The sequence below is a fragment of the Neoarius graeffei genome, chromosome 22 (assembly GCF_027579695.1).
Source record: "Neoarius graeffei isolate fNeoGra1 chromosome 22, fNeoGra1.pri, whole genome shotgun sequence".
Classification (NCBI taxonomy): domain Eukaryota; kingdom Metazoa; phylum Chordata; class Actinopteri; order Siluriformes; family Ariidae; genus Neoarius; species Neoarius graeffei.
In genome coordinates this window covers 47,779,002-47,796,955 of record NC_083590.1, presented here as the reverse complement: position 1 = coordinate 47,796,955, position 17,954 = coordinate 47,779,002, and the positions used below count along the sequence as shown (strand labels likewise).

General features: G+C 41.6%; 1 protein-coding gene across 1 annotated transcript in view; it reads right to left on the bottom strand.

Annotated features, from left to right (window-relative positions):
* The window catches only part of LOC132870906 (probable ATP-dependent RNA helicase ddx6), a 108,550-nt gene that overhangs the window by 30,421 nt on the left and 60,175 nt on the right, over positions 1-17,954 (bottom strand). The window contains exons 4-6 of the mRNA XM_060904883.1: positions 14,196-14,300; positions 13,979-14,108; positions 5,256-5,402 (exon numbers count right to left, since the gene is read on the bottom strand). Of these exons, the coding sequence (XP_060760866.1) occupies positions 5,256-5,402; positions 13,979-14,108; positions 14,196-14,300 (382 nt within the window). The remainder of the gene's footprint in view (positions 1-5,255; positions 5,403-13,978; positions 14,109-14,195; positions 14,301-17,954) is intronic.

Sequence of the window (17,954 nt, the reverse complement as noted above, 5' to 3'; positions counted from 1 at the left end):
GAAGGGGTTTATGCGCATGCGTCCTACTTCTATTGTTCTGATGTCTCCGACGGGACCGTCTTACAGCGCACGTAGAGGTGTGGCATGTGTATTGCATTGTTTTCAGCAAGCGTTGCGTTGCCATATGGACCTGATATTTTACTGATCCGTTGCCCATGTGGACGCGATATTTTTTTTTAATAAAATCTTGGTGCCGTTGTGTGGATGTAGCCAAAGTTTTGAGTGCGACACCTGGGGTTACTTAAAACTGCGCATGTTCATCAACCCGAGTGATTCAGGGGTGCTAAAGCTGCAAGAGGTAAGATTACGTCGATTAAGGTGGTGTTCTCACCATTTATCTGTCATAAAACTCCTCGAGTTCACCCCACTGCGTTCCTGCTCAAGTGCACAGAACTCCAGCCCCAGGATCCTGAGTGGCTATTTAACAGTTATTCCACAAAATCGAGTCGTACATGAGCTGATAGCCGGTGAGGCACGTAGCACCGAGTCGACTATAAGCCACGTACAATGAGATTGAGTGGAGCAACTTTTATTCTATCCACATTCACTGGATTTTGAAAAGAGCATTTTTATTTTTTGCAAATTCGATTTAAAAAAAAAAAAAAACACTATACAAAACGTCTGACAAATCATTTCTGCTTTGACCGGGTTGAAAACTCGGCGGTCGCACGGTTGCCAGTGGCGACGAAAAGCTGACCAGGGCCATTAAAAGTTGATGTTTGGTCACCCGAAGGGCGACCATGATTACAATAATTAAATAAAATGTTCCTTCCTTGGGTACCTTTCGTTTCTTTGCTTTCCTTCCCTCAACTCTAAGCTCATGAATGCTAGTTAAAGTTTATGGAAGCAATTTTGTGCCAAAATGTTCGTACAATACTTTTGAAATATCAAACAAAAACGACAAATCAAAATACAAAAAGTCAATTTTTTTTTTTAGACTGCCAAACAAATTATTCGTGTAATCGTGCAAAATATCAGTCTATTACTCTTCAGAAACCTTTTATTTTTGTTCCGCGTCTTTCTCAGTTTTGTTTGACGTAATTTATTTTGGTTGCGATTCCAGCTTTCTTGTTTGCGCTCCCTGACTTTTTGCTTGCAGTTTTGGCACAAACTTCACGTGTGGGTGGGCTCATAGACATCCTAATACATAGACGGAGAGTTGGCTGTTCTGACGCGAGAAATACGGTCGCCATCTTGGAGTGGTGAGAAAGCGCGAGATATCAAGGTACCGTCTATTAGTCTAGGGGGATTCAGTTTGCCCCTTTATCCATTAAAGAAATTAAATTTGGAGTGCTTTTAAATAAGAACAAAATTGAATATGGTATTAATAATTTACTACTTTTAGGCAGGGCTTTGAACCAGAATTTTTTTCCTATTGGTTCGTTCCAAACAGAAACGGAATTTTAACGTTTCCGGTTTTGGGTTCCACCATTAAATAGATGTTCCCGAACCGGTTAGAACAAAAAATTTTCGTTCCCGGAACGGTTAATTACGTTCCCTGTCAGCTGTTTAACAAATGGCTATAAAATTATGTCTCTGTCTCATCCAGCTTAAGCCAAATGTAGGCTATTCTATTACAACCTTCATTAAATAAGACAAGAAATAATTCAAAACAATTATTATTTCAAATGTTGGCGATTTGGATTCTCAGTATGTCTTCCCATCTACACAAACAGAAAAAGTGCCAAAAATGAAAGAGAATTCGTTTAGTGTGTTACCAAAGGCTAGTCAGGCCCTATAGAGGGCTACCGCATGACGTCACCGCGCCGCGAGATTTTGTTAGGCGCCATATTGGAAGGCCAAGTACACATCTATGCAAGTACATACATACATAAAACAAACTACACCTGAAATGTAGCCAGGACCGGTTCTGCCCTAATCTGGACCCGGGTGCAACATCGCGCTACCCCCCCCAAAAAAAACCCACACACCAGTCTAAATCAGGACAACCATCACATAACTATAAACATTTTATATCAACTATTTTAACTAAATGGGCTATAATAAATAAGCCTGCAGGCAGCCACGGCGGGCTGCCTTAAAAAGTAACCATTTGTCCTACCTTAAAACTCGTTCTGCATTTTCTGCCTCCTTTTTTGTATTTTCGACCCTCCGTTTATTTTCTTTCCTTTTCTGAAAATCCGATTTGTGTCCAGACATTTTGTTCTGCTACCAAAGAACTGACTCGTCAGGTCTCGTCTCTCGAGCCCGCGATGATTCCCGTGGGAAGGGCAACAATTGATACATTTTTACAAACAGCCAATAGGGAGGTTGCATCGTTCAGGCTCTTCTTTGCTCAGACACTCATGGCTTTTTTTATTTGTAGGCTACGGAAACCTTGAGGAACGAAATAAAAACCGGTATTAACCGGTTACCATTATTTTTAATAAGCGTTTCTGTTCCGGAACATAAATAATAAAGTTTCTGGTTTCGTTTCTGTTCCATGTGAAATAGAAAAAAAGTTCCCGGTTTTCGTTTTCGTTCCTTGAACCGGTTCAAAGCCCTGCTTTTAGGTAAACATTTTATTCACAAATGTCGTTTTATTTAAAACTAAACCTTGTTACACACTGGAAGAATGACCTCAAGCTTTTTGCCAAATCTTTAAAGTTAGTTGAAAATAAGGATGTCGGTTATTTTATATCTTTTTTGGATGACTTTGATTTACTCGATTAACATATGTAAAGATAGTTAAGTAACCCCTTTCTTGTTCATATTTTTTTACTTTATTGCTATGTGGTTTTTTTTACTATTTTGATGTTTTGGATCTGTATATATATGGTGCTCTATTTGTTTGTATTTTGAATGTTTTGGGAAATAATAATAATAAAAAAAAAAAAAAGTACCGTCTATTACTGCACGACTAAAGAAGACAAGAGACAAGCTGCCAGGCTGGTGCTGAGCGTACTCCTGCTCAAACGAGCGAACCGTTTCAAACAGAAGCAGGGGGATTCCTTTTCACAAGTAAGATTTAACATTACCGTACTATTTGTTGTTGTTTTTTTTAAATAGTATATTACCAGAGCTGAGAAGGAGCTAAGAGACTTAAATCGTCATCAGGTAGTGGTTTCACGAGTGATGTTTTAATGTTGTATGCTAATATTATATATATTGTTATTAAATGTTTATTCATATACTACCTTTTTTATTTACTAGTTTATTTATTTACTACATTGTTATATTTTTTATGTTTGACATTAATTTGTTATAAATAAATGTTTTGATATGCTTTAAAACAAGACAAAAAATGTTTGTGGTCAATATATGGTCATCACACATTGTCCTACATACCAAACAAAGTGCCCCACTCAACCTGAATACATCAGCTTTGCTGAAGGGGGGGTCAGATTGTGTTGAAGGATGTAAAAGGCTCTTATAAATTCACTGACTAGATTAATTTCCCCTTTGATATGTTCTTAACAATCTATTTAAAGAAAACATACACACATTTGAATCATTATAATGGATTTAGATTGTTAAAACCGCATTTTATTTGCAACAGATTGGTGGTGGTAGCCGATAGAAAAACGTTAAGCTGTTTATATCTAATGCAGGGCTTTGAACCGGTTCAAGGAACGAAAACCGGGAACTTTTTCTATTTCACATGGAACAGAAACGAAACCAGAAACTTTATTATTTTTTATGTTCCGGAACAGAAACGCTTATTAAAAATAATGGTAACCGGTTAATACCGGTTTTTATTTCGTTCCTCAAAGTTTCCGTAGCCTACAAATAAAAAAGTCATTCTTCTCCTGCGCAAGTTTCTATGACCCGCTGGGGTTCACTTCCTGTGTGACGTTCGCTGACTGAATGGAGAGCGCGGGAAGGTGGACTGCTATCACGTCTCCATTACTGAGTGTCTGAGCAAAGAAGAGCCTGAACGATGCAACCTCCCTATTGGCTGTTTGTAAAAATGTATCAGTTGTTGCCCTTCCCACGGGAATCATCGCGGACTCGAGAGACGAGACCTGACGAGTTAGTTCGTTGGTAGCAGAACAAAATGTCTGGACACAAATCAGGTTTTCAGAAAAGGAAAGAAAATAAACGGAGGGTCGAAAATACAAAAAAGGAGGCAGAAAATGCAAAACGAGTTTTAAGGTAGGACAAATGGTTACTTTTCTGAGGCAGCCCGCCGTGGCTGCCTGCAGGCTTATTTATTATAGCCCATTTAGTTAAAATAGTTGATATAAAATGTTTATAGTTATGTGATGGTTGTCCTGATTTAGACTGGTGTGTGGGTTTTTTTTTTGGGGGGGGGGGGGTAGCGCGATGTTGCACCCGGGTCCAGATTAGGGCAGAACCGGCCCTGGCTACATTTCAGGTGTAGTTTGTTTTATGTATGTATGTACTTGCATAGATGTGTACTTGGTCTTCCAATATGGCGCCTAACAAAATCTCGCGGCGCGGTGACGTCATGCGGTAGCCCTCTATAGGGCCTGACTAGCCTTTGGTAACACACTAAACGAATTCTCTTTCATTTTTGGCACTTTTTCTGTTTGTGTAGATGGGAAGACGTACTGAGAATCCAAAATCGCCAACATTTGAAATAATAATTGTTTTGAATTATTTCTTGTCTTATTTAATGAAGGTTGTAATAGAATTAGCCTACATTTGGCTTAAGCTGGATGAGACAGAGACATCATTTTATAGCCATTTGTTAAACAGCTGACAGGGAACGTAATTAACCGTTCCGGGAACGAAATTTTTTTGTTCTAACCGGTTCGGGAACATCTATTTAATGGTGGAACCCAAAACCTGAAACGTTAAAATTCCGTTTCTGTTCGGAACGAACCAATAGGAAAAAAATTCTGGTTCAAAGCCCTGATCTAATGTATTTAGTATTACACTGAGTGCAGCGGATCACCACTCCAAGATGGCGGCCCCGCATCTCGTCAGCGCTTTTAGAATTTACATTGGATGCTCCGTCTATGTATTAGGATGTCTATGGGTGGGCTGTCCAGGAATGCATTCCCATTGGCTAACTTGTGTTTGACTGACAGCTATGCTCAGCCATTCCCTACTCGGATTCTGGCGGACTGTTTGACGAGTGACCGATCCATTGAGGGTAAACAAGGATCGAGTGGACTTCAGTGGCGACTATGATATTGAATTAATTCAACAACTGCGTTGGACTGACAGTCTGGTTATGCGCAGGGTCTATGGGGTCTACAGGAGGTCAAGTTGTGCAAAAGACTTTAAAAGTAAAGTTATTCTGACACACAGGTTAGTTTCATGTTTTTTTTTTTTTTTATACATACCGATCTCATCCAGACGCATGATGTCATCTCGGAGGTTTGTTCCACCGGTGGTGGCCATGACTTTGACTCCACCAAGATGCTTACTGAGCTGAATGCTGATCTGGCTGACTTGTAGTGCAAGCTCACGAGTGGGCACCATTACTAAAGCTAGAGAGAGAGAGAGAGAGAGAGAGAGAGAGAGAGAGAGAGAGAGAGAGAGAGAGACAGACAGAGAGCGAGTGAAGGAGAAACAGACAGACAGAGAGAGAGAGAGAAACAGACAGACAGACAGAGAGAAAGAGAGAATCTTGTAAATCTTTATGCTATAATGATCAGGCAGTCAGGCAGAGAGAAAGCTCCAAGTCGGTGCGATATTAAAGGTCATAGGCAAGGGTCGGAGGTGAAATGTAGAATATCAGCTTTATTGTCTAGAAGAACGACCCAAAAAGTGAATTCAATCTTCCTGGTGTCTAATTTGCACCCTAAAATTGAATAAAACGGTTAAAATATACTGGTTTGTGCAAATTTCAAAGGTTTGTTTAGATCTCACTGATGCGCACTTTGACCGCCGGGGGACCGTCGTCATGACGTCATTTAAGCCAAACGGACCGGGAGCAGCTCTGTGTTTACTTGCGAACCGAGCACACGTGTACGGACTTTGGTCGTGAGAGGTTGTGTAAAATGTCTGAAAGCGATTCTGAAGTAGGAACTCTCCAGATTGAATATGGAGAGGTGAAACCGTACATGTATGAACCTGTGGCCGTTGCGAAGCAATCGGTGAATGTGGCTCACTGGTTTGACCGTGCGGCCTCGGAATCGGACAGCGACTCAGCCGACTCTGATCGCGGTGACCCCGGACCTCAACAAGACTCGCGCCCGAACGATTTATCCTGGTAGTTATGATGAATCCCTACTTTCGTCGTAATACTAAATAAGAGCCCTTTTGAAGAATAATTAAACCACACACACACACACACTCCCTATAATATAACGTGGATTCGTTTATATCGCTAATAGTAATACAATCATTATACTATTTATAGCCGACTAAGTGAGGAAATATCCCTTAGTCTCATTTCCACAGTGACTGTACAGGATCCCTCAGGATTCTTGACTTGTCAATTGCAAGCAAAAGTAAAAACCGCCAATCTTCTCCCTTTTTGCTTGAGCATTGCTGCTCCGTTTCTTCTCTGACTGCTTGATTTTGTGTTCGAATTTTGTCGGAACAGCGTCAGGTTTGAGCTTCTCTGTCCGACACGGACACCTAAACCCTCCGACAGATGGGGATTCTTCGAAAATGAATCAATGCCCCCCCCCGAAGTGATCAGAGCACAGAGTGGCGCATTTACCCGGCTGCCAACCCTCTCACTTCACATGCACAATCCACTCTCTGCTGCTTCTCCTCTCTCAGAAAAAGGTAAAAACTTCTTCCTGAACCGGTCCCGTTGTTGCAGTTCGCTGCACAACAATAAGGCATGGGTTTTCTTTGGAAATTTCCAAATGCATGTCTGCACTCAAGCCGAACGGCGATGCAAGTAAACGGAAGCGGACTCAACTCAAGCGGTTTGTTTGCCATGAATGACGTCACGCACCGAGTGGTCACGAAAATCGACGAACAGAAATTCGCTAACTTATTCTAATTACTACTTATTAACGATACTTCTTGGGACCAGAATAAAATTAGACGGTTTAACATATTAAAAAAAAAAGTTTCAAATGTGCATAAATTGAAAACCTTTGCCTGTGACCTTTAAAATATCAAAACCTGTACACTCACACTGCCATCACATCCAGTGAGGTTTATTCCACGTAAATCACCCGCCAACCTTAATGCATTTTATTGGATTCAATTTCAAAGCTCTAAATTGTACACTGGAGTATGCTAGTGCGAGTCGTCATAAAAACATGCCCAAAAAAAAAAAACTCCCCATAATAAAATGCCAGATAAGAGACTCCACCCACTTCCCCCAATCTTGCAAGCTCTTGGTGCACCCTCGCTTTCTGTCAAAGCAAACGGAGGAGGAGTTGAGTTCATTAATATGAAATAAAATTTAAAAAAGTAGTTTATATTTAACATCAGTTAAACTTGCAATATATAAATAATAATGTGGAAAAAATATATACAAATCTGAGCCAGGACCTCAGCACAAGTGACTGGGGGGAAACCCAACCTGGGAATCAGGTCCGGAATTTATTTATTTTTTTTCCTAGACATTTTCTCGACACTCCCCAATGCCCATTCACATCAATCATCTCATCTCGTCTCATCTCCTCTAGCCGCTTTATCCTTCTACAGGGTCGCAGGCGAGCTGGAGCCTATCCCAGCTGACTACGGGCGAAAGGCAGGGTACACCCTGGACAAGTCGCCAGGTCATCACAGGGCTGACACATAGACACAGACAACCATTCACACTCACATTCACACCTACGGTCAATTTAGAGTCACCAGTTAACCTAACCTGCATGTCTTTGGACTGTGGGGGAAACCGGAGCACCCGGAGGAAACCCACGCGGACACGGGGAGAACATGCAAACTCCGCACAGAAAGGCCCTCGCCGGCCACGGGGCTCGAACCCAGGACCTTCTTGCTGTGAGGCGACAGCGCTAACCACTACACCACCGTGCCGTCCTTCATTCAAGCCATGGTTTACACAAATCTTACTGAAATACATCTTTAATTATAGGATTAAAAAAAAAAAAAAACCCACACTGAAAATGTTTTGACCAGAAATGGTCCGCAAACCCCCTCACTTTTGGTTTTCGATATAAAAAGATTAAAATGGCCTACAGCAACGTGTCAAATCTAACACGTTACAAATAACTAGACTGCATTTCCGCAGAGAAAATGCAAAGTGTGCTTGCTGAGCTGTAGCAGAACAACTATCATGCCAACATGCTTACAGCTAGCATGCTAACACGCTAGAGTGGAGGAGCTCCTTAGGACATCACTCCAAAGTTCTACCCATTCATTTCAATGGCATGGAATTTTGCCGAAAAACGGGAATACCGAACGAACGACAAGGGGTAGTGCAACCATTTTAACAAGCACGCCATTCCAGATCGGGCCCTACGTTTCAGCGTTGGAACGGTGTCTCTCTCTCGAAAGCCCTAGGAGGAGTAGTGGATCCAAAAAAACGGGTGAAACGGAATAAAAACTAGAATGCATTTCCGGAGAAAATGCGAAAAAGTGTGCTTGCTCAGGTGCGCCGCCATGGTGACCCGGCAAGAAAGGCGACCGCACGCCCAGACGACAAGTTGTGTGTCAACACATGAAACTTTGGCCAAGACACAACGCGGATTCTCACACAGAGATGACCGGCTGGCAAGGTTCTTTACAGGGACGTCCCAGAGCAGCACTAACATGAGAATTTAGATGCAATTCTAAATCCGTAAAGGAGATATGACCCAAAACAAGTTTTTGCTCATTGTGGCACCCCCTAGTGGCCAAATGACATCAAATTTGATGAGGGTACATGAACTGGTACTGAAAGTCATGTCAACAAATACGGTCTTGATGCGTCAAAGCGTTTCTGAGATATGAGCCAAAATACGTTTTTGCCAATTGTGACGCCCCGTAGCGGCCAAAGGACACCATATTTGATGAGGGTAGTTTGGATGGTGTCCAAAGCCATGTCACTAAATATGGCCTTGATACGTCAAAGCGTTTCCGTGATATGACCTCACGTCCTGATTGGCGGCTCCGCCATCGATTTTGACTGGCTGCCACAGGCAAACGCTTCGACGTATGAGAGCGAAACGAATATCACTCATTAGGCACGGATTGGAGATCATGTATGCCAAGTTTCGTGATGATCGGACAAAACATGCGGCCAGGGTCACTAGGGTGGTCCCGAAATGTATGGGAAATTTTTTTTTTTTTAAACCAAAACATTCCGACCACCCTATCATTTTTTTTTTTTACATAGGCTAAAAGGCGGCAACAAGCAAAATTTCAGAAAAATTGGTTAATATTTCGAGGTGCCACATGAGGTTGCAAATCGGGTTAAGCCATTAACATTAGTTGGTGCGTAGACTGTTGCAGAGAAGATCTCAAACCCCCCAAAAGTCACAGTTCTAGAGGGAATATGCCACTTCTATGAAAAGAGGCAGGAAGAGTTTATAGACTGATAGAAGGTTAACTTTCATGCACTAAGGGGTTCTTAAACAATGAGCACTGATCGTAATATGCTGATGAAGTTGTGGATGTTTTTCTTTCTATGTTTTTCAGATGGCTAGCAACAGTAATACAAGTAGCACCGGTGGTGCAAAGCACAAAACCAGAAAGGACGATTATGTTTGGTTAATTGGTCCCACTTCCAAGGAACTGTCTGGGAGAAAGCTTCCTTCTGCTCGGGAAGTCCTTAGTGTGTTCTTTTATCTCCACAAGATACCAGAATACCCAGGGATGAGAATGGGACATTTAAAAAAAAAAAAAAAAAAAAAAAAAAAAAACCTCTGAAATGTCTGCCAACTTTCCCATATTTTTTTTATTTATATATATATATATATATATATATATATATATATATATATATATATATATATATAAAAAAGTGCTGTCAAGCAATTAAAATATTTAATCACGATTAATGTCACGACTGTCAGTTAACTCGCGATTAATCGCAATTTAATTGCACATTTTTGCCACATGAAAAACCATTGTAATTCTCTTATCAGCATAAAAAAGTGAATGGGCTTGCTCACCGTTCGAACTACGGGGGTACTCGGGGGATCCAAGATCCCCTGAAACAGACATGAGATCCCCTGAAAACATGATTTGGGAAATGTTGGGGGGTCTCTAAAATATTGGCAAAATTATGTTTATTGACAGCAATCGTGTGTAACGGGAAGCATTTGCATATCCGAAGTGAGCGCGCGATGGAGATCCGCGCTCTGAGACAAGCGCAAGCACCCCCCCCCAAGGGAAAATAAGGGACCCCCCCCGAAAATATCGGCATAGTTCAAACACTGGTTGTACCAATGTGTTTCTTTTTTTTATTGCAGAGCATAACACGTCTTGTCACAGCCACTGCAAAGTGGGGCTGGAGCCGCCGATGGGAAAACGAAACCTAAGCCGAGCACCGTGGCTCTTCGGGGGAGGGCAGACGACTCTGGCTGTGTGGGGCGTGGCATTACAGTCTAGCTGCTATCGGTTTTCTAAGCAAAGTCTCTGTTCTGTTCCAAGTTCCTGGCAGTTTCAAAAGCTTATGAAAAACCTACATCATGTCACAGAGCGTTAATCTCGCGATAAAAAAATTATCGCCGTTAAAATTGAGTCAAGTTAACGCGTTAATAACGCGACATTTTTGACAGCACTAATATATATATATATATGAATGAATGTTTTCAAATTCAATGACGGTTTAAAACGTTTATAAACTTACTTTTATAACATTTAATAATCCCTAGTACTTATTAATCACTAATTCATAAGTAGTAATGATTAATAATCAATAATAATTACTATTACTACTAATTATTATTAGTGGTTGTTAATATTCTTATTATATTAAAAACACTGTTGTAGATGATAAGTAATAAAACAGACTTTTTGTACAAATTATTTATACTGTACTACATTTAGAATTATTGTATTTTCTGGAGTTCTTTTTAATTGAGTTCTGAAATAAAGGTTGTTTATATATTTATATTAAACTTGGTACAATAAACAATGTTAATTATGTAAAAAAATGATGCTAATCATTATTTCCTATAAGCCCCATTTTCCACCTGACTCTTGTGCGCATGTGCGAACCCCCCTGCGTTTCACTCCGGAGCGCTTGACCTCTAACACGCGTGCGCGCCTCGTGTCCGTGAAAAGCCAGTTTCCCAGTGGGCGTGTCCCCAGCGCTGCGGTACCGGCTTTAAACACATTTGTGCGATCCAGCGCTTTTTATCGCAAACGATTCTTCTCCTTATTTTGGGGGTATTTGTCATCCTCCAACCACTTGTCATTAAACAGACATCTTCCCATAATTATCAACGCTTTCTAGTGCCCGTGCAAGCTACCTGCGCATCTCTCACTCTTCACAACCACCACACCGCACCACACTGAACCATACCGCACTGAACCGCCTCCAGTAGCCTCCTAACGTTAGTTCTTGATCTACAGAATGCATAGAAGACGCACAGAACCAATGCTGCCCCCAAAAGGTACGCTGGTCACTTTTAAAATTACAGTTAAAAAAAAATACCCTAAACTGGATGGAGACATTTCACTCGTTTGGTCCAATATTAAATTTAATACCTCCCTCTCGAAAATTCCACTCATTCCAAACAATTTAAGACATTTTTAGGCCTTGAAAACCAAAAAGTTGTATTTAAGACTTTTTAAGGACCTGCAGGAACCCTGGGACCTCGCCTCGCGCCGACCCCCCGAAATTTTCTCAACAGATTTACACGTTTTACAAAAATGATATTTTCAGCGGGAAAAACTCGGAATTCCGCGGATCCGCGGAAAATTCTCATCTCTGAATACCGAAGGGTTTAGAAAATCACAGACAAGTAATAGCTATTGTTACTTTGAACACAGGAAGTTATATTACTGTATTGTTTGTATTAATATGAAACAGTTAATAAGCCACATTATTTTATATTGTGTCTGGAGTGAAAATTTTAATGGCTTTGTGGCACCGCTAAACATTGTTCAATCTTAACCAAATTTCGCAGAATAACTTCTTTTAGGCAATGTTAAAAAAAAGGTAAGGTGGTCGTAACAAAATCCTAAAAAAAAAAAATTTTTGGGACCACCCTAAGGGTCACTCTACCCTCACTTTGGACAAAATGCAAAAAATGGTGGAAAATCTAATTAGGCGGAGAATGACGTCATAGGGTGCGTTGGAATCGTCTAGCTCCAAGGATTCCAACGGCACCGGACTTATGAAAATCGGACATACGGATCAAACGTTACGTGCATGAACGCATGTAACACTTTGATCAGTTGGTGGCGCTACAGCGTGAGACGTACCAACATGAAACTTGAGGAAATCAATCAGGGTCCACTCCTCTATCAGTCTACCAAGTTTCATGACTGCACACCTTACGGTTTGGCCTACAGAAGGGGGGGGAAAAAAAAAAAAAAAGGCGTATCGAAAAGCACACATCTGCACTACAGGCCGGACAAGTGAGAAGTGGAACGGCGTCTCTAAAGGGGTGTTCACACGGCAACTTTTACTCCGGTGTAGCACCGGGGCTGCCCCGGTAGAGCGTTCACACGGTACAAAGTTAAACCGGTGTCACCCCTGAAAGCTGCTTAAACCGGTGCAAATCTAACCCTGCTCGGGAGGTGGTTTAAGAAATTTACTCCGGAGTAAATGCTAGTTTGCAGGGCAGCACCGATATAAAATGGGACGTCTGAACGCTACAGGGGTAGACTCGCTACGCGTGAGGAGAGTTGATTACATACGGGCATTGCATAATTTGCATCCTGGTATTTTGCGCTTCCAAAATGGCGAATATCAACAACAGAACTGCGTGTCTTCCAGTGTTGCCAGATTGGGCGGTTTTAAGTGCATTTTAGCGGATTTGAACATATTTTGGGCTGGAAAACGTCAGCAGTATCTGGCAACACTGGTGTCTTCATCCACATTGTTTTCCCGGTGCTTGGTGATGCCATGACAACCGGGAAAAGGAAGTACATTTTCACGCATGCGCATATTTAATTTCCGCATTATTACTATCGTATAGCACGGTCGCAAAAACTGCCGTGTGAACGCAAGTGGGGCTGCACCGGTGCTAACACGCTTCTCTCTAGTAAGCGGGTTTGTGACGTGTGAACGCTCCACAAAATTTACACCGGTGTAAGATACATCGCAACAAAATACATCGGTGCTAGCCTGGGAAATCCCATGCTGCTTTGCACAATCGTTCCGATCTGAAAAGACAGCATGGAAACTATGGTCTAAAGGCTCGCCTGAGTTAGGGAGCCAATCAGAGAGTGGGGAGGGGTGGAAAGACGGTGACGCGTACTACTCGACAAACGGAAGCTTGTAGTTTATTTGGGACTGTTTACAGATCACATTTAACATGGCGGCGAGCGATACGAACCAAACTTGCGATCAAGCTTTAGACACTGTTCTGAATAGTTTAGAGCAAAAGTTTGTTTTAAAAAAAGAACAGCGTTTGGCGTTACAGTCTTTCTTCGCCTCTTCGTCGCTCTAACTACGTCACCGGGTACAACTGCCATGATTGGCCATGGGCTACGTTTACGCCAAATGATAGACATTCACAACGTCCAATAAACGGCTGTTGACAATCGTAAACCACACCTCCCCTACGAGAAATTCAATAGGTGAAAGCCCTGGGAGGAGTAGCGGCTCAAAAAAGTGGCTGCGGAATAATAATAAACGATCGGAGAACAATAGTGTGCTTGCAAAGCGAGCACACTAATAATGGAGATAATGGTTCGAAAGTGATTCAATACACAGATTCTTTGGACTGGTGAGAGGCAAAAACAGTAAAAACGTCAGCCATGGCGACACCAGACCACCAATTTGATAAATGGATTATCAAATGGATAATGAAAGTGTGTTCAAACTTTTTTTTTTTTTAAACGTTGAATCTGTTCATTACCACAGAACAGCCTCGAAATCCACCCCGTCCAAAAGGGTGGACATCCTAAATTTCCTGTCTGTCTTTCTCGTCCATCAGCTCTGGACGATAATGGGGAAAGAAAAAGCTACTTCCACCCCTACTCTATAAACACAGCAGCTGGTTCATCCAAAAACAGAAGCGCATCAGTTTACCCTGGATATAATCTTTTTTCAGGTCGATCCTCTCCAGCATAGGAATCAGGTACGCTCCACTCTTTCCTGTCCCATTTTTGGCACGAGCCAGGATGTCACGACCAGAAAGAGCAATGGGGATGCTCTCCTCCTGAAAGCACGAAACAGAACAGAACATCAAACTGTTAAAACTGAAATCAGCGTCTCAGACACTTCAGTAAACGAACACGAGATTCACCTGGACAGGGGACGGTTTCTCCCAGCCCATTTCAAAGATCCCCATGAGTAACTCCCTCTTTAAGCAGTAGTCTTCAAACTCGTTCCCCTTCGTGGCGGTCACATCCTTATGAGAGATAAAAAGGAGTCAATCGTTGCAGTTAAACATACCAAGAGGGGAAAAAAACAATAAAAAAAAAAACCACACACACACACACACGGTCAGACTTGTATACAGTGCCTTGCAAAAGTATTCACCCCCCTTGGTGTTTGCCCCATTTTGTCGCATTACAAGCTGGAATTAAAATGGATTTTTGGAGGGTTAGCACCATTTGATTTACACAACATGCCGACCACTTTAAAGGTGAAAGTGCTCACTCATTTGCACTATTCCGCACTACCTCATCTTAACAGCTGCTAGTTTGTTTATACCAGGGCTTTGAACCGGAATTTTTTTCCTATTGGTTCGTTCTGAACAGAAACGGAATTTTTTTTTTTTTTTAAAGATATTTTTTGGGCTTTTTTTCACCTTTATTGGATAGGACAGTGTAGAGACAGGACAGGAAATGAGTGGGAGAGAGAGACGGGGAGGGATCGGGAAATGACCTCGGGTCGGAATCGAACCCGGGTCCCCGGATTTATGGTATGGCGCCTTAGCCACCTGAGCCACGAAGCCCCAGAAACGGAATTTTAACGTTTCCGGTTTTGGGTTCCACCATTAAATAGACGTTCCCGAACCGGTTAGAACAAAAAAATTTAGTTCCCGGAACGGTTAATTACGTTCCCTGTCAGCTGTTTAACAAATGGCTATAAAATTATGTCTCTGTCTCATCCAGCTTAAGCCAAATGTAGGCTAATTCTATTACAACCTTCATTAAATAAGACAAGAAATAATTCAAAACAATTATTATTTCAAATGTTGGTGATTTGGATTCTCAGTATGTCTTCCCATCTACACAAACAGAAAAAGTGCCAAAAATGAAAGAGAATTCGTTTAGTGTGTTACCAAAGGCTAGTCAGGCCCTATAGAGGGCTACCGCATGACGTCACCGCGCCGCGAGATTTTGTTAGGCGCCATATTGGAAGACCAAGTACACATCTATGCAAGTACATACATACATAAAACAAACTACACCTGAAATGTAGCCAGGACCGGTTCTGCCCTAATCTGGACCCGGGTGCAACATCGCGCAACCCCCCCCAAAAAAAAAAAAAAAAGTCTAAATCAGGACAACCATCACATAACTATAAACATTTTATATCAACTATTTTAACTAAATGGGCTATAATAAAGAAGGTCCTGGGTTCGAGCCTCGTGACCGGCGAGGGCCTTTCTGTGTGGAATTTGCATGTTCTCCCCGTGGGTTTCCTCTGGGTGCTCCGGTTTCCCCCACAGTCCAAAGACATGCAGGTTAGGTTAACTGGTGACTCTAAATTGACCGTAGGTGTGAATGTGAATGGTTGTCTGTGTCTATGTGTCAGCCCTGTGATGACCTGGTGACTTGTCCAGGGTGTACCCCGCCTTTCGCCCGTAGTCAGCTGGGATAGGCTCCAGCTTGCCTGCGACCCTGTAGAAGGATAAAGCGGCTAGAGATAATGAGATGAGATGGGCTATAATAAATAAGCCTGCAGGCAGCCACGGCGGGCTGCCTCAGAAAAGTAATCATTTGTCCTACCTTAAAACTCGTTTTGCATTTTCTGCCTCCTTTTTTGTATTTTCAACCCTCCGTTTATTTTCTTTCCTTTTCTGAAAACCCGATTTGTGTCCAGACATTTTGTTCTGCTACCAACGAACTAACTCGTCAGGTCTCGTCTCTCGAGCCCGCGGTGATTCCCGTGGGAAGGGCAACAACTGATACATTTTTACAGACAGCCAATAGGGAGGTTGCAACGTTCAGGCTCTTCTTTGCTCAGAGACACTCAGTAATGCACTTACTCACTAGTAGTCCACCCTCCCGCTCTCTCCATTCAGTCAGTGAACATCACACAGGAAGTGAACCCCAGCGGGTCATAGAAACTTGCGCAGGAGAAGAATGACTATTTGTAGGCTACAGAAACTTTGAGGAACGAAATAAAAACCGGTATTAACCGGTTACCATTATTTTTAATAAGCGTTTCTGTTCCGGAACATAAAAAATAATAAAGTTTCTGGTTTCGTTTCTGTTCCATGTGAAATAGAAAAAGTTCCCGGTTTTCGTTCCTTGAACCGGTTCAAAGCCCTGGTTTATACTGCTTATTTCATGTTTATCTGCTATACCTCAAGTGCCCTTGACTGTTTGTTTATTTGCACCAATTTACGTATATTATATATAAAAGAAATCGCAATGCTGTGTTTGCTTTTTCTTTCAGTACTTTATTACAAAAGCAGACACATTTAATAAAATATTAAGATCTATTAGGTTCTCCTACAGATCTGTCAGGGTCATTAACAAAGTAGGTAATGAATTTCGCATAACAAAACTCAAAAGCTGTTTGTAACGTCTCGGATGGATCAAGATCAAACGAATTTTCCAGTAATGGTTTGTGATGGTCCGACACACAGACTTTTTGTAGTTCTAAATCGAGCGTTAGGCCTAGTTCGGATGAAATTACACTATTAAAATGATCACTGAATGATTTGTTTTTCTGAATCTTTACTATTCTGTTGTTCGCTAGAATACCATTTTGCGATTTCACACTTAAGCAAATGTTTGAAAACTCCGGATCTTCTTCCTTCATGGTGGCTGCCATTTTTTTGTGCCGCACGGCGCATGCGCAGAGCTGATTCAGTTCTATATTCTGCGCGGAATGCGTAAATGTCAAGTTCGATTTTAGATTTACGAACCCGAAAAACCGGCGTTAAAAAAAAAAAAAATTTTCAACCGCACAAACGGCACTCACCCGGCCGGTGGACCGGAAACAGAACATTTTTTAATAATGGCCTTAGTCTACGTCTAGTTCTTATCTAGTGTTTATACTGTTTATTTATACTGTTTATATTGTTTGAGTGTTTAGTCTATGTCTAGTTCTTATCTAGAGTGTTTATACTGTTTGTATTGTTTTTTCAATTATTCTGTTTTTTATTTTTATTTATTGCATTGCCTGTTTGCACCGTGGGTCAGAGAGGACTGAAATTTAATCTGTGCTGGATGTCAAGCATGTATAGCATATTTGACAATAAAGTTGACTTGACTTGTTTTATTGTGACACAAGATGAAAATACAGAAACAGGGCTGTGAAATAGAAATGACAAAATCCAAGGAAACAATTTTAGCAGGGGGTCTGGGGGGAGCAGCCCCCCAGGAGCCAGGGGCCCACAGGGCCCCAGAAGCTGAACAGATTTTGTGTATATTGATAGATTTGAAGCATCTCCTGAAAGCAAATATTTTCTCAACCATGCCATTTAATTTGAACTGCTTATTATTATTATTATAAATTGAAGATATAAATGTGAACAAGATGGTCTACCTGGTAATCTATAGTTCAACAGCTTCAATTTCACCAATTCCGCATGTTTTTTTCCTTTAACATGGTCAACCAAATGCGTTCTTCCACCAGAACTGTACTTCACATCCTGATGGCACAAGATGCAGCAAGCTTTCCCCGGTTCTTTTATCTTCCGTATGTGCTCATTCACTACCGACTTTAAACTCCAGCCATCGCCAATTCCATGGATTTTTGATATCGTCAGTCTCACCGTCCTCCCTCTGAACGATGTCCCTCCGTGACACGGACATACCGCGAAATTCTCCTTTTCAAAACCGTTGATATCGAAAGCGTGTTTAAAGAGCACAAGATTCGC